This window comes from Coregonus lavaretus (genome assembly GCF_964263955.1).
Source record: "Coregonus lavaretus genome assembly, chromosome: 3".
NCBI classification, from domain to species: Eukaryota; Metazoa; Chordata; class Actinopteri; order Salmoniformes; family Salmonidae; genus Coregonus; species Coregonus lavaretus.
Window position 1 is genome coordinate 49,521,683 of NC_139990.1, and position 20,895 is coordinate 49,542,577.

The following is a 20,895-nucleotide window of genomic DNA, read 5'->3' on the forward strand; positions in this document are numbered from 1 at the left end:
CAGGTAGAGAGAGAGAGAGAGAGAGAGAGAGAGAGAGAGAGAGAGAGAGAGAGAGAGAGAGAGAGAGGTACTGTAGAGGAAACAGGTGAAGGAGAGGGGTACTGTAGAGGAAACAGGGGAAGGAGAGAGAGAGAGAGGTACTGTAGAGGAAACAGGTGAAGGAGAGAGATGGGTACTGTAGAGGAAACAGGTGAAGGAGAGAAATAAGTACTGTAGAGGAAACAGGTGAAGGAGAGAGAGAGGTACTGTAGAGGAAACGGGTGAAGGAGAGAGAGAAGTACTGTAGAGGAAACAGGTGAAGGAGAGAGAGATAATGTAGAGGAAACAGGTGAAGGAGAGAGAGATAATGTAGAGGAAACAGGTGAAGGAGAGAGAGAAGTACTGTAGAGGAAACAGGTGAAGGAGAGAGAGAGGTACTGTAGAGGAAACAGGTGAAGGAGAGAGTGAAGTACTGTAGAGGAAACAGGTGAAGGAGAGAGAGAAGTACTGTAGAGGAAACAGGTGAAGGTGAGATAGAGGTACTGTAGAGGAAACAGGGGAAGGAGAGAGAGAAGTACTGTAGAGGAAACAGGTGAAGGAGAGAGAGGGGTACTGTAGAGGCAACAGGTGAAGGAGAGAAATAAGTACTGTAGAGGAAACAGGTGAAGGAGAGAGAGAGGTACTGTAGAGGAAACAGGTGAAGGAGAGAGAGAAGTACTGTAGAGGAAACAGGTGAAGGTGAGAGAGAGGTACTGTAGAGGAAACAGGTGAAGGAGAGAGAGAAGTACTGTAGAGGAAACAGGTGAAGGAGAGAGAGATAATGTAGAGGAAACAGGTGAAGGAGACAGAGAGAAGTACTGTAGAGGAAACAGGTGAAGGAGAGAGAGAGATAATGTAGAAGAAACAGGTGAAGGAGACAGAGAGATACTGTAGAGGAAACAGGTGAAGGCGAGAGATATACTGTAGAGCAAACAGGGAGAAGGAGAGAGAGAGAGGTACTGTAGAGGAAACAGGTGAAGGAGAGAGAGAAGTACTGTAGAGGAAACAGGTGAAGGTGAGAGAGAGGTACTGTAGAGGAAACAGGTGAAGGAGAGGGGTACTGTAGAGGAAACAGGGAAGGAGAGAGAGAGAGTGGTACTGTAGAGGAAACAGGTGAAGGAGAGAGAGAAGTACTGTAGAGGAAACAGGTGAAGGAGAGAGAGAAGTACTGTAGAGGAAACAGGTGAAGGAGAGAGAGAGGTACTGTAGAGGAAACAGGTGAAGGAGACAAAGAAGTACTGTAGAGGAAACAGGTGAAGGAGAGAGAGATAATGTAGAGGAAAGAGGTGAAGGTGACAGAGAGATACTGTAGAGGAAACAGGTAGAGAGAGAGAGAGAGGTACTGTAGAGGAAACAGGTGAAGGAGAGAGGGGTACTGTAGAGGAAACAGGTGAAGGAGAGAGAGAGGTACTGTAGAGGAAACAGGTGAAGGAGAGAGAGCGAGAGAAAGAGAGAGAGAGAGAGAGAGAGAGAGAGAGAGAGAGAGAGAGAGAGAGTGTCACGGTTTCGGCCGAGGCTGCCTCTCCTCCTTGTTCGGGCAGGCTTCGGCGCTCGTCGTCTCCGGAATTCTAGCTGCCACCGATAGATGTTTCATGTTCGTTTGCTTTTGTCTGTTTGTGTCACACCTGTTTCTGTTTTACGTAATTAGTGTCCTATAAGTTTCTCGTTGTGTTTGTCATGTGTTGTGTATGATTGTTTTTCGTCAGTGTTGTGTTTGCTCGGTTGAGCATATTTTCTCCACTGCGCTGGAGCACAGTTGCACTTGTTCGTGCACCACTTCGTTTGTCGCACCTGTTTGTGCGCATTTGCCTTTTCGCCTTGTGCGTAGTTTAGCTGTTGGGCTTAGTTGTCCTGTTGCCTGTGTTGGGCCAGAAATACAGCATTTGGAACCTACCGTCGGCGTCCTGCATTTGATTTCCTACACTACACCTACACACGCCCTGACAGAATCATACACCCGTCATGGAATCAGCAGGAGCCGAAGCAGCCCAGACAAGACTGGAAGCCCAGGTTCGGGACCAGCAAGAGCAACTCCTGCAGAATTACCACACTCCGAGGCTGGGGTTCGCCTCCACCACCGCCCGCCCTGCCAGCACCATCGGCCAGCCCGCCCATTCCAGCGCCGGAACCTCGAGGAGTCCGACTATCTCTCCCGAGGGCTTACGACGGGACAGCGGCTGGGTGTCAGGGATTCCTGCTCCAGGTAGAGCTATACCTGGCCACCGTGCACCCGGCACCTTCAGGGCATGAGAGCGTGTCCGCCCTGATCTCCTGCCTGGCCGGAAAAGCGTTGGAGTGGGCCAACGCGGAGTGGAGGAAGATCGACGCCACGACCATCACGTACACCGAGTTCTCCCGCCGCTTCAGGGCGGTGTTTGACCATCCCCCGGAGGGGAAAGCGGCGGGGGAGCGTCTGGTCTTCCTCCGACAGGGGAGGAGAAGTGCCCAGGAATTCGCGCTCGAATTCCGTACTCTGGCGGCAGATGCAGGGTGGAATGATCGGGCCCTCATCGATCTATACCGATGCAGCCTACGTGAGGACGTCCGTCGGGAGCTGGCGTGCAGGGACACCAGCCTCACTTTCGACCAGCTGGTGGATATGTCCATCAGGCTGGATACCCTGCTGGCTACCCGCGGACGTCTTGCGGAGGGTCCGTCCATTCCACCCTCCAGCGCCTCCGAGCCTTGTCCCATGGAGCTCGGGGGCGCTGGCGCTAGAGAGAGGAGGAGTCGGCAGGCTAGGGGGTCCATCCACTGCACCAACTGTGGTCGGGGAGGACACACCGCGGCTAGGTGCTGGGGATGGCCTCCTAGGGGAGATGACGACAGGCCCCGCACTGGGGATTCCTTCCAGGTGAGTAGGCGCCCCACTCACCCAGAGCTCTCTGTTGCCCATTTTTGTATGCCTGTATGTTTTCCACAGGTAGCACCTCATGCCCAGCATAAGGCGCTGGTAGATTCAGGCGCAGCTGGGAATTTTATTGATAAAAAGTTTTGTTTAGCGTTAGGGATTCCCCTCATTCCTGTTGATGTTCCTTTTCCCGTTCACGCCCTAGATAGTCGTCCGTTGGGTACGGGCTTGATCAGGGAGGTCACGGCGCCACTTAGGATGTGTGCGCAGGGGGATCATCAGGAGATGATTCAGCTGTTCCTGATTGACTCTCCTGCGTATCCGGTGGTGCTGGGCATGCCCTGGTTGAGTACCCATAACCCAGTGATTTCGTGGCAGGAGAGGGCTCTGATGGAGTGGTCTGCTCAGTGTGTGGGTAGATGTTTGGGCGTTTCCGTAGGGGCTACCTCGGTGGAGAGTCCAAACCAGGTGCCCGCATTGCACATTCCACCTGAGTATGGGGATTTGGCTATTGCGTTTAGTAAGGCGAGGGCGACGCGGTTGCCACCCCATAGGCAGGGGGATTGTGCGATAAACCTCCAGGCAGGAGCTGCGCTCCCACGGAGCCATGTGTATCCTCTGTCTCAGGAGGAGAAGAAAGCTATGGAGATTTACATAGACGAATCACTGAGACAAGGATACATACGGCCGTCCACTTCCCCCGCGTCCTCGAGTTTCTTTTTCGTGAAGAAAAAGGATGGTGGTTTGCGCCCATGCATCGATTACCGTGGTCTCAATCAGATTACGGTGAAGTATAGTTATCCACTCCCGCTGATTGCGACCATGACTGAGTCGTTGCATGGGGCGCGTTTCTTCACGAAACTAGATCTCAGGAGCGCGTACAACTTGGTGCGCATCAGGGAGAACGATGAATGGAAAACAGCCTTTAGTACCACCTCGGGCCATTACGAGTATCTGGTCATGCCATACGGGTTGATGAACGCTCCATCAGTTTTCCAATCATTTGTGGATGAGATCTTCAGGGACATGCAGGGGCAGGGGGTGGTGGTGTACATTGATGACATTCTCGTGTACTCACCTACCCGTGTCGAGCATGTAGCCCTGGTGCGCAAGGTGTTGCGGAGGCTGGTGGAGCACGACCTGTATGTGAAGGCAGAGAAGTGTCTGTTTTTCCAGGAGTCGGTCTCCTTTTTGGGTTATCAGTTGTCTGCGTCAGGGGTGAGGATGGAGGTAGATCGAGTGTCGGCCGTGCGTAATTGGCAAACACCAACCACTGTGAAGGAGGTGCAGCAGTTTTTGGGGTTTGCAAATTACTACAGGAGGTTTATCCGGGGTTTTGGACAGGTGGCAGCTCCCATCACGTCTCTGTTGAAGGGGGGTCCGGTGCGTCTGCAGTGGTCGGCCGAGGCGGACAGGGCGTTTGGGAGGCTGAAGGACCTGTTTACCTCGGCCCCGGTGCTGGCGCACCCGGATCCCTCTTTGCCGTTCCAAGTAGAGGTGGACGCGTCGGAGGCCGGTTTAGGAGCCGTGCTTTCACAACGATCTGGCGCGCCACCTAAACTCCGCCCCTGTGCTTTTTACTCTAAGAAGCTCAGTCCGGCAGAGCGGAACTATGACGTAGGGGACAGGGAGCTGTTAGCCGTGGTACAGGCTCTAAAGGTGTGGAGGCACTGGCTTGAGGGGGCTCAACACCCTTTCCTCATTTTGACGGACCACCGTAACCTGGAGTACATCCGGGCGGCGAGGAGGCTGAACCCTCGCCAGGCAAGATGGAGTATGTTCTTGACCAGGTTTACGTTTAAGATCACGTACATCCCTGGGTCACAGAATGGCAAGGCAGATGCGCTGTCTCGGCGGTATGACGCGGAGGAGAGGTCCGTGGAGCCCACTCCCATACTGCCTGCGTCGTGTCTGGTGGCGCCGGTAGTGTGGGAGGTCGATGCTGAACTCGAGCGGGCGTTACGCACCGACCCTAGTCCATCACAGTGCCCGGAGGGTCGGAAGTACGTTCCGCTCGAGGTTCGGGATCGATTGATCTATTGGGCTCACACGTCACCCTCCTCTGGACATCCGGGTATCGGCCGGACAGTGCACTGTCTTAGTGCCAAGTACTGGTGGCCCACGTTGGCTAGGGATGTGAGGGTTTATGTTTCCTCCTGCTCGGTGTGCGCCCAGTGTAAGGCGCCTAGACATTTACCTAGGGGTAAGTTGCTACCCCTGCCCGTTCCACAACGGCCATGGTCCCACCTCTCAGTGGACTTTATAACAGACCTTCCCCTCTCCCAAGGGAATACCACCATCCTGGTCGTTGTGGACCGGTTCTCTAAGGCCTGTCGTTTGCTCCCCATGCCGGGTCTTCCTACGGCCCTGCAAACTGCCGAGGCACTGTTTACCCATGTGTTCCGGCACTACGGGGTGCCCGAGGACATTGTGGCTGATCGGGGTCCCCAATTCACCTCCAGGGTCTGGAGAGCGTTTATGGAGCGGTTGGGGGTCTCGGTGAGCCTCACCTCGGGCTACCACCCGGAGAGCAATGGGCAGGTGGAACGCGTAAACCAGGATGTGGGTAGGTTTCTCAGAACATACTGCCAGGACCGGCCGGAGGAGTGGTCAAGGTACGTTCCCTGGGCCGAGATGGCCCAGAATTCCCTACGCCATTCCTCCACGAACCTAACCCCATTTCAATGTGTGTTAGGTTACCAGCCGGTTCTGGCACCCTGGCAGCAGAGCCAGATTGAGGCTCCTGCGGTGGATGAGTGGGCGCGGCGCTCGGAGGAGACTTGGAACGCTGCACACGTCCACCTGCAGCGGGCCCTCCGACGTCAGAAGGCGAGCGCTGATCTCCACCGCAGTGAGGCACCGGTGTACGCACCTGGTGATCGAGTCTGGCTCTCTACCAGAAACCTGCCCCTCCGCCTGCCCTGTCGGAAACTGGGTCGGCGGTTTGTAGGGCCATTTAAAGTCCTGAGGAGGTTGAACGAGGTTTGTTATAGATTACAGCTTCCTGTGGAGTATAAGTGTATTAACCCCTCGTTCCATGTGTCCCTTCTCAGGCCGGTGGTAGCGGGCCCACTCCAAGAAGATGAGATCTTGGAGACTCCTCCGCCCCCGTTGGACATCGAGGGGGCACCGGCGTACTCCGTGAGATCCATCTTGGATTCGAGACGTCGGATGGGGGGTCTCCAGTATCTAGTGGAGTGGGAGGGGTACGGTCCGGAGGAGCGGTGCTGGGTGCCGAGGAGAGACGTGTTGGACCCGTCGCTCCTGACGGAGTTCCATCGGAGGCATCCGACGCGCCCTGCGCCGCGTCCCCCTGGCCGTCCCCGAGGCCGGAGTCGGCGCGCGTCTGGAGCCGCGCGTCAAGGGGGGGGTACTGTCACGGTTTCGGCCGAGGCTGCCTCTCCTCCTTGTTCGGGCAGGCTTCGGCGCTCGTCGTCTCCGGAATTCTAGCTGCCACCGATAGATGTTTCATGTTCGTTTGCTTTTGTCTGTTTGTGTCACACCTGTTTCTGTTTTACGTAATTAGTGTCCTATAAGTTTCTCGTTGTGTTTGTCATGTGTTGTGTATGATTGTTTTTCGTCAGTGTTGTGTTTGCTCGGTTGAGCATATTTTCTCCACTGCGCTGGAGCACAGTTGCACTTGTTCGTGCACCACTTCGTTTGTCGCACCTGTTTGTGCGCATTTGCCTTTTCGCCTTGTGCGTAGTTTAGCTGTTGGGCTTAGTTGTCCTGTTGCCTGTGTTGGGCCAGAAATACAGCATTTGGAACCTACCGTCGGCGTCCTGCATTTGATTTCCTACACTACACCTACACACGCCCTGACAGAGAGAGAGAGAGAGAGAGAGAGAGAGAGAGAGGGGTACTGAAGAGGAAACAGGTGAAGGAGAAAGAGAGAAAGGTGAAAAGATATACAGGTAAAGAAGGTATAGAGATAGAGATAGATACAGAGAAGAGAGAAATACAGGACATAGAGAGCAATTTCATGAACATAGTTAACCCTTGCATACACCCCCCAAATACTACGTAAACACACACACACACACACACACCCCATGTAAACACACACACACACCTTGGGTCTGAAGTTGTTGGTCGGTAGTATGTGTTCGTGCTGGGAGCGGAGCGTGCCCCAGGGGTGGTAGAGCTTGAAACACTCGTTGCAGAAGTTGTACCTGCAGTCAGCACAGCCCTTAGTGGCCTCCAGGGACTGAGGAGCCTTACAGAAGCCACACATTATAGCCACGCTGCCCAGGCTCACTGTGTGTCTGTACCTGGAGGGAGACACGGGGGAGGGGGAGAAAGAGTGGAGAGGGTGGGGGGGTGATACAAAAAGAGGAGAGTGAGAGATAACACAGGGCAATATTAAGCCATAATGATGATGTCACTGTCCAAGATCACTGGAGAGAGAGAGAGAGACAGAGAGAGAGAGAGAGAGAGAGAGAGAGAGAGAGAGAGAGAGAGAGAGAGAGAGAGAGAGAGAGAGAGAGAGAGAGAGAGAGAGAGAGAGAGAGAGAGAGCGGGCGAGACTGGAGGTGGGTTAGGCGAAGGTTAGGGGGGGGGTGAGAAAGAGAGTGGGAATTAGCTAAATGTGCTACCGTACGGTCTGTTCTGTCCTGTTCTGCTCTGCTTTCAGATGTATGTTTTTTTATCCAACTTCCTGACCTGGATCCTTCAGCTGTGTTCTGTGTTCCTGCAGACTGCACTGTTTCTACTTCCAGTGAGCTCTGGACTCTCAACATGCCAAGTCACGCTTTACTGACGGAGACAAACCTCCCTCCAGGGGAGAGAGAGAGCAGCTGCAGCAAACTCCTCTCAGACTGCTGCGGCTGCGTCTCAAACAACAATGGCCCTTCTCCCTCCCTCTCTCTCTCTCTCTTTCATCGCAATTCTTTCCCACTCTCTCCCTATACCTCTCCCAAATCTCTCTTCCATCCCCTCTCTCTTCCCTTCTCTACGTGGATCTCAGTAGTCTACAGAGGCCTCCTCTCTTCCTCTCTTTTCAATCAGTACTAATGAAGGAAAGGAAACATGGAGAGGAGGCTATTTCAGAGAATCACAATGTCTATGTGTTTGTCTCTTGAAGCTTTCAGAACCTCAACTTGTTGTTCAGATAGTCCATTTGATGTTTGTGTGAATTATGAAGTCACCTCAGCTTCCCAGTTCCCACACACTCAGCTCTTTAGGCCCTGCTTCAGGAGAGGGGGGGGGGGTTCTCCCCGTACCAAAATCAATGATTTTCTGTCTCATTTATAAAGCACTATTGACTTTTCCTTCTTTCTGTGCTTATGTTTATTTCCTGCAGGATTGGTTCAGAACCTACATTCCTCTGTAAGTAAGTGAGCAACTCTCTCTACGTGTGTGTGTGTACCTCTCTACGATGCGTTCCAAGGTGAGGTTCCTGAGGCAATCGGTCAGTCCTCTCTCCCCCAGCGCCACCTCTTTGTGACAGGACGGACAGGGGAACAGCATGGGGGTAGGAGACATGTCTTTACGACGACGCCCGGGGTACGTCCCAAAACCTGAGAGGTGGGGGGAGGTAAGGAGTACGTTTGGAGAGTGAGAGGGAAGAGTATACGAGAGAGAAAGTAATTAGTATGAGTGTGATAGTTCCATCACAGTTTGATAGAACTAGAGCCATACCTTTATATCCCCTGACTGCACTGCACTCTACATGCTGACACAGACAGAAACTGCTGCTATACACCTAGAACACCTGCTAGTTCAAACACACACACACTCTACACGACCCCCCCCATTTCTCTCGCTCTCTCTCAACATGAATAACGTCTCCCGAGTGGCGCAGTGGTCTAAGGCACTGCATCGCAGTGTTAACTGTGCCACCAGAGATCCTGGTTCGAATCCAGGCTCTGTCGCAGCCGGCCGCGACCGGGAGACTCATGGGCGGCGCACAATTGGCCCAGCGTCGTCCAGGGTAGGGGAGGGAATGGCCGGCAGGGATGTAGCTCAGTTGATAGAGCATGGCGTTTGCAACGCCAGGGTTGTGGGTTTGATTCCCACGGGGGGCCAGTATAAAAAAAAATAAAAATAAATAAAAATAAATATATATATATATATATATATATATCTATTCACTAACTGTAAGTCGCTCTGGATAAGAGCGTCTGCTAAATGACGTAAATGTAAATGTAAATAATAAATATGTCATATGAACATTTCATGTGTCTTTGAGGTGATGTGATGTATGAACCAGAGGCATACACACTGCATATACAAAACATTAAAAACACCTGCTCTTGCCATGACATAGACTGACCAGGTGAATCCATGTGAAAGCTATGATCCCTTATTGATGTCACTTGTTAAATCCACTTCAATCAGTGTAGATGAAGCAGAGGAGACAGGTTAAACAAGGATTTTTAAACCTTGAGACAATTGAGACATTGATTGTGTATGTGTGCCATTCAGAGGGTGAATGGGCAAGACAAAATATTTAAGTGCCTTTGAACGGGGTATGGTGGTAGGTACAAGGCGCACCAGTTTGTGTCAAGAATTGCAACACTGCTGGGTTTTTCCAGTGTGTATCAACAATGTTCCACCACCCAAAGGACACCCAGCCAACTGTGGAAAGCATTGGTTGTTTGGTATACTCTGTGTATATAGAGAGTTGGGGCAATGCGGTTGAATGTCCCGAGAGCGCCACTTTCTCCTCCATAGCCGTTGCTAAGTGATAATTGACACTTCCAAATTGTATTGCTTATTTCAGAAAGTTTTCAAAACCAATGAAGATGCAATATGTTGACACACCAACTCAGTACAGACTTGGGTGCACATTATGCCAGAAGGTAATCAATAAAAACATATTTTAAATTCGCAGCTCTGTTTTGCTTGTTTACAGCGGGTCATTTCATAAGGAATTGTCGGAGGCGCTCTCGTATTGTTACATCATCAACATTTCGAGAATAAATACGCTAACATGGCAGATGTTCTAAAACCTGGCCAAACTGTATATATATATACAGTCAAAAGTTTGGACACACCTACTCATTCAAGGGTTTTTCTTTATTTTCACTATTTTTTACATTGTAGAATAATAGTGAATATATCAAAACTATGAAATAACACATATGGAATCATGTAGTAACCAAAAAAGTGTTAAACAAATCAAAATATATTTGAGATTTGAGATTCTTCAAATAGCCACCATTTGCCTTGATGACAGCTTTGCACACTCTTGGCATTCTCTCAACCAGTGTCATGAGGTAGTCCCCTGGAATGCATTTCAATTAACAGGTGTGCCTTCTTACAAGTTAATTTGTGGAATTTCATTCCTTCTTAATGCGTTTGAGCCAATCAGTTGTGTTGTGACAAGGTAGGGGGTATACAGAAGATAGCTCTATTTGGTAAAAGACCAAGTCCATATTATGGCAAGAACAGCTCAAATATGCAAAGAGAAACGACAGTCCATCATTACTTTAAGACATGAAGGTCAGTCAATCCAGAAAATGTCAAGAACTTTGAAAGTTTCTTCAAGTGCAGTCGCAAAAACCATCAAGCGCTATTATGAAACTGGCTCTCATGAGGACCACCACAGGAAAGGAAGACCCAGAGTTACCTCTGCTGCAGAGGATAAGTTCAATAGAGTTACCAGCCTCAGAAATTGCAGCCCAAATAAATGCTTCACAGAGTTCAAGTAACAGACACATCTCAACATCAACTGTTCAGAGGAGACTGTGTGAATCAGGCCTTCATGGTTGAATTGCTGCAAAGAAACCACTAATAAAGGACACCGATAAGAAGAAGAGACTTGCTTGGGCCAAGAAACACAAGCAATGGACATTAGACCGGTGGAATTGTGTCCTTCGGTCTGGAGTCCAAATTTGAGATTTTTGGTTCCAACCGCCGTGTCTTTGTGAGACGCAGTGTCGGAAAACGAATGATCTCCGCATGTGTATTTCCCACCGTAAAGCATGGAGGAGGAGGTGTTGTTGTGTGGGGGTGCTTTTCTGGTGACACTGTCTGTGATCTGTTTAGAATTCAAGGCACACTTAACCAGCATGGCTACCACAGCATTCTGCAGCGATACGCCATCACATCTGGTTTGGGCTTAGTGGGACTATCATTTGTTTTTCAACAGGACAATGACCCAACACACCTCCAGGCTGTGTAAGGGCTATTTTACCAAGAAGGAGAGTGATGGAGTGCTGCATCAGATAACCTGGCCTCCACAATCCCCCGACCTCAACCCAATTGAGATGGTTTGCGATGAGTCGGACGGCAGAGTGAAGGAAAAGCAGCCAACAAGTGCACAGCATATGTGGGAACTCCTTCAAGACTGTTGGAAAAGCATTCCAGGTGAAGCTGGTTGAGAGTGTGCAAAGCTGTCATCAAGGCAAAGTGTGGCTATTTGAAGAATCTCAAAGATAATATATATTTTTATTTGTTTAACACTTTTTGGGTTACTACATGATTCCATATGTGTTATTTAATAGTTTTGATGTCTTCACTATTATTCTACAATGTAGAAAATTATAATACATTAAGAAAAACCCTTGAATGAGTAGGTGTGTCCAAACTTTTGACTGGTACTGTATATATATATACACTGCTCAAAAAAATAAAGGGAACACTTAAACAACACAATGTAACTCCAAGTCAATCACACTTCTGTGAAATCAAACTGTCCACTTAGGAAGCAACACTGATTGACAATAAATGTCACATGCTGTTGTGCAAATGGAATAGACAACAGGTGGAAATTATAGGCAATTAGCAAGACACCCCCAATAAAGAAGTGGTTTTGCAGGTGGTGACCACAGACCACTTCTCAGTTCCTATGCTTCCTGGCTGATGTTTTGGTCACTTTTGAATGCTGGCGGTGCTTTCACTCTAGTGGTAGCATGAGACAGAGTCTACAACCCACACAAGTGGCTCAGGTAGTGCAGCTCATCCAGGATGGCACATCAATGCGAGCTGTGGCAAGAAGGTTTGCTGTGTCTGTCAGCGTAGTGTCCAGAGCATGGAGGCGCTACCAGGAGACAGGCCAGTACATCAGGAGACGTGGAGGAGGCCGTAGGAGGGCAACAACCCAGCAGCAGGACTGCTACCTCCGCCTTTGTGCAAGGAGGAGCAGGAGGAGCACTGCCAGAGCCCTGCAAAATGACCTCCAGCAGGCCACAAATGTGCATGTGTCTGCTCAAACGGTCAGAAACAGACTCCATGAGGGTGGTATGAGGGCCCGACGTCCACAGTGCAGGACGTTTGGCATTTGCCAGAGAACACCAAGATTGGCAAATTCGCCACTGGCGCCCTGTGCTCTTCACAGATGAAAGCAGGTTCACACTGAGCACATGTGACAGATGTGACAGAGTCTGGAGACGCCGTGGAGAACGTTCTGCTGCCTGCAACATCCTCCAGCATGACCGGTTTGGCGGTGGGTCAGTCATGGTGTGGGGTGGCATTTCTTTGGGGGGCCGCACAGCCCTCCATGTGCTCGCCAGAGGTAGCCTGACTGCCATTAGGTACAGAGATGAGATCCTCAGACCCCTTGTGAGACCATATGCTGGTGCGGTTGGCCCTGGGTTCCTCCTAATGCAAGACAATGCTAGACCTCATGTGGCTGGAGTGTGTCAGCAGTTCCTGCAAGAGGAAGCCATTGATGCTATGGACTGGCCCGCCCGTTCCCCAGACCTGAATCCAATTGAGCACATCTGGGACATCATGTCTCGCTCCATCCACCAACGCCACGTTGCACCACAGACTGTCAGGAGCATGCCCAGGCGTTGTAGGGAGGTCATACAGGCACGTGGAGGCCACACACACACTACTGAGCCTCATTTTGACTTGTTTTAAGGACATTACATCAAAGTTGGATCAGCCTGTAGTGTGGTATTCCACTTTAATTTTGAGGGTGACTCCAAATCCAGACCTCCATGGGTTGATAAATTTGATTTCCATTGATATTTTTTGTGTGATTTTGTTGTCAGCACATTCAACTATGTAAAGAAAAAAGTATTTAATAAGATGATTTCATTCATTCAATTCTAGGATGTGTTATTTTAGTGTTCCCTTTATTTTTTTGAGCAGTGTATATATATATATATATATATATATATATATATATATATATATATATATATACATATATATATATAAGGATATATATATATACACAGTTGAAGTCGGAAGTTTACATACACTTAGGTTGGAGTCATTAAAACTTGTTTTTCAACCACTCCACAAATGTATTGTTAACAAACTATAGTTCTGGCAAGTCGGTTAGGACATCTACTTTGTGCGTGACACAAGTAATTTTTCCAACAATTGTTTACAGACAGATTATTTAACTTATAATTCACTGTATCACAATTCCAGTGGGTCAGAAGATTACATACACTAAGTTGACTGTGCCTTTAAACAGCTTGGAAAATTCCAGAAAATGATGTCATGGCTTTAGAAGCTTCTGATAGGCTAATTGACATCATTTGAGTCAATTGGAGGTGTACCTTGGATGTATTTCAAGGCCTACCTTCAAACTCAGTGCCTCTTTGCTTGACATCATGGAAAAATCAAAAGAAATCAGCCAAGACCTCAGAAAGAAAATGGTAGACCTCCACAAGTCTGGTTCATCCTTGGGAGCAATTTCCAAACGCCTGAAGGTACCACGTTCATCTGTACAAACAATAGTACGCAAGTATAAACACCACGCAGCCGTCATACCGCTCAGGAAGGAGACGCGTTCTGTCTCCTAGAGATGAACGTACTTTGGTGCGAAAAGTGCAAATCAATCCCAGAACAACAGCAAAGGACCTTGTGAAGATGCTGGAGGAAACAGGTACAAAAGTATCTATATCCACATTAAAAAGAGTCCTATATCGACATAACCTGAAAGGCCGCTCTGCAAGGAAGAAGCCACTGCTCCAAAACCGCCATAAAAAAGCCAGACTACGGTTTGCAACTGCACATGGGGACAAAGATTGTACCTTTTGGAGAAATGTCCTCTGGTCTGATGAAACAAAAATGGAACTGTTTGGCCATAATGACCATCGTTATGTTTGGAGGAAAAATGGGAAGGCTTGCAAGCCGAAGAACACCATCCCAACCGTGAAGCACGGGGGTGGCAGCATCATGCTGTGGGGGTGCTTTGCTGCAGGAGGGACTGGTGCACTTCACAAAATAGATGGCATCATGAGGAAGGAAAATTATGTGGATATATTGAAGCAACATCTCAAGACATCAGTCAGGAAGTTAAAGATTGGTCGCAAATGGGTCTTCCAAATGGACAATGACCCCAAGCATACTTCCAAAGTTGTGGCAAAATGGCTTAAGGACAACAAAGTCAAGGTATTGGAGTGGCCGTCACAAAGCCCTGACCTCAATCTTATAGAAAATGTGTGGGCAGAACTGAAAAAGCGTGTGCGAGCAAGGAGGCCTACAAACCTGACTCAGTTACACCAGCTCTGTCAGGAGGAATGGGCCAAAATTCACCCAACTTATTGTGGGAAGCTTGTGGAAGGCTACCCGAAACGTTTGACCCAAGTTAAACAATTTAAAGGCAATGCTACCAAATACTAATTGAGTGTATGTAAACTTCTGACCCACTGGGAATGTGATGAAATAGATAAAAGCTTAAATAAATAATTATCTCTACAATTATTCTGACATTTCACATTCTTAAAATAAAGTGGTGATCCTAACAGACCTAAGACAGGGAATGTTTACTAGCATTAAATGTCAGGAATTGTGAAAGACTGAGTTTAAATGTATTTGGCTAAGGTGTATGTAAACTTCCGACTTCAACTGTATATATATATATATATATATATATATATATGGCTCTGGTTTGAACCATCTTCACTGGCCACTAAAACAAAGTCAGATGCTGATCTGATGATGATGTCACACATGTGAGATCGATATCAACATGCACACACACGTTAACTCACCTGGTCTGAGGACGCGGTCCAGGCGGTCAGTGGTCTTGGGCGGGGGTCTGCGTGCCCCGCGGGGGGAGCGTGTGTTGGGGGAGGCGGCGGGGGAGTTGGGCTCTGGGGGGAGGTCTGGGGGAGGGTAGCCTCTCTGGATTAACACCTCAGCAGCACACAGCAGACACACACTGTGCTGGCACGGCAGGATGATGGGCTGCTTCACCATCTCAGTACACACCGGGCAATGCAGCTCCCGCTCCATACTCTTCATGTTAGACTGGAAGAGGAGAGATAGAATAGGGACGGGGAGAGGAGTTAGAGGAGCAGGTGGGGGGGAGCAAATAAAGGGTGAGTGAGCAGGGGAGAGAGTGTGAGGGGAAAGGGGGAGTGGCGCAGTGGTCTAAGGCACTGCATCGCAGTGCTAGCTGTGCCACTAGAGATCCTGGTTCGAATCCAGGCTCTGCTGTAGCCGGCCGCAACCGGGAGACCAATGGGGCGGCGCACAATTGGCCCAGCGTCGTCCAGGGTAGGGGAGGGAATGGCAGGCAGGGAGGTAGCTCAGTTGATAGAGCATGGCGTTTGCAACGCCAGGGTTGTGGGTTCGTTTCCCACGGGGGAAAGCGTCAGCTAAATGACGGAAATGTAAAACGGGAGTGAGAATGAGTCAGAGGAATAACTTAACTGCTCTAAATACAGGAGGAGAGAGAGAGAGAGAGAGAGAGAGAGAGAGAGAGAGAGAGAGAGAGAGAGAGAGAGAGAGAGAGAGAGAGAGAGAGAGAGAGAGAGAGAGAGAGTATATATAAATACCCAGGCCAGTGCTGACTCCAGGCGCTACAGCCAGTCTCCTTAAATATGAGTTCAATCACTTCATTCCAGCTCTGTCTGGCCAACAGCATGATGTAAACCCAGTATAGATGAGTAATATACCTCTGTGGTTGGACTAGCTGCTTGATTCCAACCTTCCTAATTTTAGTTAACACAAGCCTCTATGATTGTGAAAATATATTATTTTATGGGAACAATGAACTACATTACATTTCATTTCAACGCACAAAGTAGGCTATATTACCCGGCCAAATCTAGGCCTAGCCGACTTCACCTTTCCTAGGTCGGCTATAGAAATATCGATCGGGATTCATGATAGGCCAAGGATACTGGCTACCGGGAAAATAGCATTCACATCGATTAGGCTTCGATAAGAATGACTACACCTTTCTCAATCCTCTATCAATCTTTTTTTCTTTCCCTCGCTCGGCCAGAATACTTGTCAGCGGGTTCTCCACCCCAGGGGGGTTTCTGCACCTCTGTTGCAGAGAGCCAAGACCTCGGTCAACCACCGCCGCCGCGTGCTGGCGCTCCCTGAATCCCGTTTCTATGGCGACAAACATCATCTGTTCCCCGCTCACAGTGTCGCGAGATAGCAAATCATATCATCGGAACCCTTGTTTTTGTCTGTGCATGCTGAGGTGCGCATTCGACCGATAGGCTTCAAATATATATACATTATATATAATGGCTATCCATTTGATCCTCCTTTCACCTTTTACCTTATAGCTAGGTGTGTCAATATCAAGCCAATAGTGGCTAGCTGCTAGCGTCAAGCCAAAGTGTTGGAGCCAAATACCACCCAGTCCAAATGTATAGCTCAGACCTATTAATTAATTTCTCATTCAATTGTAGTCAATCTAATAACAAAAGCAGACAATTTCACATTGAAGAAAAATATAGCCAATGAATTGGGTATGAAGGATGCTGAAATGTTGATGCCAAAAAGGATGTGAAGGCCTCTATAGCTTATGTAGGCTAGCCTAAGTGGCGTGAAGAAACGACAGTTAAAATAAAAACATCATGCAATATTAATAACATTATATATATATATATATATATATATATATAGCTTTGCTGAGACATTTCTCTCTGAACGGCCAATTGAAATACAGGTAGCCTAAGCACATTTATGTTTGCTATAGCCTAGGTCTGGTGGCCTATATAATAACCAAATAGGCTACAGTCTCCACATCACATTTATGGTAAACAATAGGGCTAATTAATCATCACCACCACACTTACGCTGATTTGAACGAGTGCGTCCATCATAGACGTAAACGCCTGTAGTTCTGCTTCAGCCATCCTTTAGGACCAAAACGCGGTGTTGATTCGAACGTAGCCTGGTCTGTCAAATTCACAATCGTAGCCTAGTCCTAGAAATATATTCAGGTATGTTGTCCTAGGGTGATTAAAGAAAAATGTTAAAAGCTTGGTCAATCAACCATATGTAGCCTAGGTATAGGCTATCGCATATTAGTCTGACCGGATTTCTATGTTCTGGCGCGCGCAGCGTTGTGACGTCTATCCCTTTCCACGGGGCTCGCTCTGATAAGGTGATCAATAAACGGAATGGGGGATTGAGCATGCGTGGGGATTTCTGCTGAGGGAAACGGGTTCAAATGCTCCATCTCTCTCTGTGTGTCTGTGTGTGTGTCTCTCTCTCTCTCTCTCTCTCTCTCTCTCTCTCTCTCTCTCTCTCTCTGTGTGTGTGTGTGTGTGTGTGTGTGTGTGTGTGTGTGTGTGTGTGTGTGTGCGTGCGTGTGTGTTTGTTTGTGTGCGTGTGTGTGCGTGTGTGTTCCTCACCTATACGCGTAATAATTCTGAATATTTTGGGCAGATTTGGTTTAAAATTAAACGTGATAGGAAAGCATCCATCAGGAAAGGGTGATTAATTGTCAGGAAATAGAGACTGTGGAGCATGTATTGCTACAGTGTGGGCAGTATCAGAGGGAAAGAGAGAGGATGAGATTTAGTATGAGGGAGAAGGGGATACAGGAAATTAGTTTAAGTAGTATATTGAGTAGAACGTCATTAGATATAGTATCAAATATTTTGTTATCTTTTTTAAGAGAAACGGGGTTGGCAGGTAGGATTTAGTTTATCCCTGTCTCTGGCCCACACTCCAGTACGGTAGGTGGCGGTAATGCACCATAACGTTGGATGCCAACCGCCGATAAACCCCACTGAAGAAGAAGAAGACGAAGAAGAAGAAGAAGAACGCATTCACGAAGAAGCGTTCCTCATCCTCAACTCGTCTGTTTCCGTCCTAAATTGTTAATGAAACCATAGCGTTCGTTCCTGAACGCACCCCAGATTTAAGTTGTTGTAGCAACGAGATAAGCCATGCTTGTAGTTGAAGCGTCTGTCGTTTCTAGTCCTAGCCACAGTTGTTTCAATTCATGGTAAATAAATCATCAAATGTAGCTAGTTTTTGGATCCAAATATTGACTAACGAGTTGAACAACGTCGTATGTCCTGTATTGCGTACATTAGCTAACACTATCAAGGTGAGTGCGGATAAATTAGCTAATACATTTGCTAATAGTACTTACACATTGTATAGAACGTGCTGTTAACATTTATTTGAGTAGTCTTAACGTTAGTAGTCTAGCAAACTTTAGCTAACATTTACAGCCAATATTTTATTGCATTGTAGCAGGCTCAAGTCAACACACTGATTTTGTTGTTTCTATTGGCCATATTAACGTTACTCATGAACGTTTTCCTATTCTGCCTCTTTATTCTTGGTACCATAGTGCTGATACAGGCACATCTTTGCCAGAGTAATGTCTGCAGTCAGTAGCCTGGTCCCAGCTCGATTCCTGACTCTCACTGCCCACCTCGTCATCGTCATCACCATTTTCTGGTCACGGGTATGTTCACGAATTCTGAGTACTGGCAAGGTTGTGGCCAAACCATATCCTCTGTGTGTGACATGTCTCATGTCTGTATCTGGCATCTAGAAGACACCAGTTGTTGATCACGACATCATCATCAACATGCTCTTCTAGAATATATTGTGTTTCAACCGTGCTCGGACTCTAGTGATACTGTGTAGATCTATCTCTGAAATAATCATATCCATTGTCCCACAGGAGAACAATGTTGAAGCTTGCCTGCCTTTGGATTTCACACAGGAGCAATATGACAAGGAGGACACCAAGTAAGCATCTTTCACCCAGGACAGGACTCTCCCAACCCTACACACACAGTCTATCCAAAAATAATCGCTATAGGTTTTGAAAAATCACTTCTCTCTCTCTCTCTCTCAGGTTGGTGGTAGCATTGTCAGTGACCATGGGTCTGTTTGCTATAGAGCTGGCTGGCTTCTTCTCTGGTGTGTCTATGTTCAACTGCAGCCAGGGCCTCCTCTGTATCCTTTACCTGTTCTCAACACTCTTCAACAAAACCCTGTACATTACCAAAGTACACCTATTGCATAGTACAGCAGTGGTCACCAGTCCTAGTCCTGGAGAACTACAGTGTGTTCAGTCTTTTGTTCTAGCCCAGTACTAATTTTGGTCGGTCATTCACATCAACAAGTAGGCTACTCAAGGTCTTGATGAGTAGCTGAATCATGTGTGTTGGTGCTGGGCTAGAATGAAAGCCTGCACACAGTGTGACTCTCCAGGAATAGTGGAGAACATTACGTTTTAGTCATTTAGCAGACGCTCTTATCCAGAGCGACTTACAGTTAGTGAGTGCATACATTTTCATACTGGCCCCCCGTGGGAAACGAACCCACAACCCTGGCGTTGCAAGCGCCATGCTCTACCAACTGAGCTACACAGGGAGGGAATTGATAGATGTTAGCAATATGGAGGAAGTTATACTCTTCTTTCAGATCAGCAAGGGGAAGTTAATAAGGACACAGGGATATAAGGTTGAGGAGGTAATATTTTCATTGGTTTGGTTAAGATTCCCTGACTCAGGACTCCCTCCCCATACACCATCCATCCATCTCTCCATCCACACACTAGCGACCGCAGCCCATGCCAGTGCTTCTGTGGCTCTGCTGTTCTTTCTGTTTGAACAATGGGCATGTGAAATATACTGGTGGATCCTTGCTTTCTGCAGGTCAGTGTCTGTGTGTGTGTGTGATTCTCAGAGGTTTTGTTTCCCTGACTGACGTCTCCTCCAGCGTTGGCTGCCCACTGCAGCGCATCCGTCTCCCTGTCTTTCTTTGTCTTCCAGAGATGGGAGTGTTGGACATACTGGGTTATTTTTGCCTTCTGCAGGTGTGTGTGTGGGTGTGTGGCAGGCAGATGTCGTGTGTGTGTGTCCTGGAGTTGGGTAATTTTTGCCTTGTGCAGGTTGATGCTGTGCTTATAATGCTGCCGTCCTCTCTACTTCCTGTAGTGTTCTCCCTGCGTTTGTGGAGATCCTTCTCTTCATCGCAGTATTCGGACTGAAGAAGAAGCCACTATAACCGAGAGCAGCGTTTCACATCGATGTTCGGTCTGGGATGTAGTGTCCATCCTTCCCAGCACTTGTACACAACTGTCCAAGTGTGTGACTGCTCAATAGTGTCAAGGAGATATGGTGGAAGTTAGTAATTTTGATGGTGATCGTAGTGACAAAGACAAAAGAGCTGGTTAAGATATGGGCTATGTGTGTGGCCTAGGGTGGTCTAGTGGTCTAAGCTGCAGCATCCGACACACGTCTACGGTGACTGCATAGGTTCAAATCTGGCCTACTGACTTTGACACAATCTTTCTCTATCTTTACCCACAGTCATCCTCTATCTATCAATAAAGTCAGAAAATACCTTTAAAGAATATATATTTTTAAAGATATGGGCTGTGTTTCCAGATTCAACGGTTGGGTGGACTGTGGACATTGTAGATGGGAACAGAGCTACTGTATGTACCAATGCAGAGAGGACGATTTCTAAAAACTCCAGCGTATTGATCCTGATTACTATGCTGAATGTATACACAAGTAAACATAATTATCTTCAACATGCTAAATGGTGCTGTGTATCATAGGATTTTAGTACCACCTTTTTAAAACGTTTACTTTTGAACACATTTTTTAAAATCAAGGTGTAGCTATTCGTTTGTTTTGCATTTCATTGTACAGACACTTGTAAACCATTTCTTCCTTTTAAGATGCTTTTTAAATTAATCTAAAATGTGGTGATATCTGATGGTAGCTACACCCCTGTATGTCAAAGTGTTAACATTTTTTTTAACGATTAAAATATTTTATCTGTGTATCTAGGATTTCTTTCATAAATCCCCTTTGAAAAATGAGTGCAGTGGGTGTGTCAGTCTTGACGCGCTTCTTGCCTTGCTAGAATCTGATTGGCCT

The 20,895-nt window shown here is 47.8% G+C and overlaps 2 protein-coding genes across 4 annotated transcripts in view; one reads left to right on the forward strand and one right to left on the reverse strand.

The window, feature by feature from the left end:
* trim46a (tripartite motif containing 46a) overlaps nucleotides 1–16,884 on the reverse strand; it is a gene marked incomplete at its 5' end in the record, with an annotated part of 22,710 nt that extends 5,826 nt beyond the window's left edge. Inside the window, 4 exons of the mRNA XM_084153663.1 lie at nucleotides 6,942–7,140; nucleotides 8,238–8,388; nucleotides 14,773–15,031; nucleotides 16,825–16,884. Coding sequence (XP_084009789.1) covers nucleotides 6,942–7,140; nucleotides 8,238–8,388; nucleotides 14,773–15,031; nucleotides 16,825–16,884 — 669 coding nt within the window. The remainder of the gene's footprint in view (nucleotides 1–6,941; nucleotides 7,141–8,237; nucleotides 8,389–14,772; nucleotides 15,032–16,824) is intronic.
* Nucleotides 16,885–17,785: 901 nt separating this feature from the next.
* tmem107l (transmembrane protein 107 like) lies at nucleotides 17,786–20,799 on the forward strand. Of its 3 annotated transcripts, none has more exons than XM_084158412.1 (6): nucleotides 17,786–18,089; nucleotides 18,339–18,455; nucleotides 18,678–18,745; nucleotides 18,855–18,955; nucleotides 19,563–19,659; nucleotides 19,942–20,799. In XM_084158412.1, exons 2-6 carry the CDS (start codon nucleotides 18,369–18,371, stop codon nucleotides 20,009–20,011), a joined length of 423 nt encoding a protein of 140 aa, XP_084014538.1. In that variant the 5' UTR covers nucleotides 17,786–18,089; nucleotides 18,339–18,368; the 3' UTR covers nucleotides 20,012–20,799. The 3 variants fall into 3 exon arrangements, with proteins under 3 accessions (XP_084014538.1, XP_084014540.1, XP_084014539.1); XM_084158414.1 differs by having other exon boundaries at nucleotides 19,572–19,659; XM_084158413.1 differs by lacking the exon at nucleotides 19,563–19,659 and adding an exon at nucleotides 19,724–19,820.
* The last annotated feature ends 96 nt before the right edge of the window (nucleotides 20,800–20,895 follow it).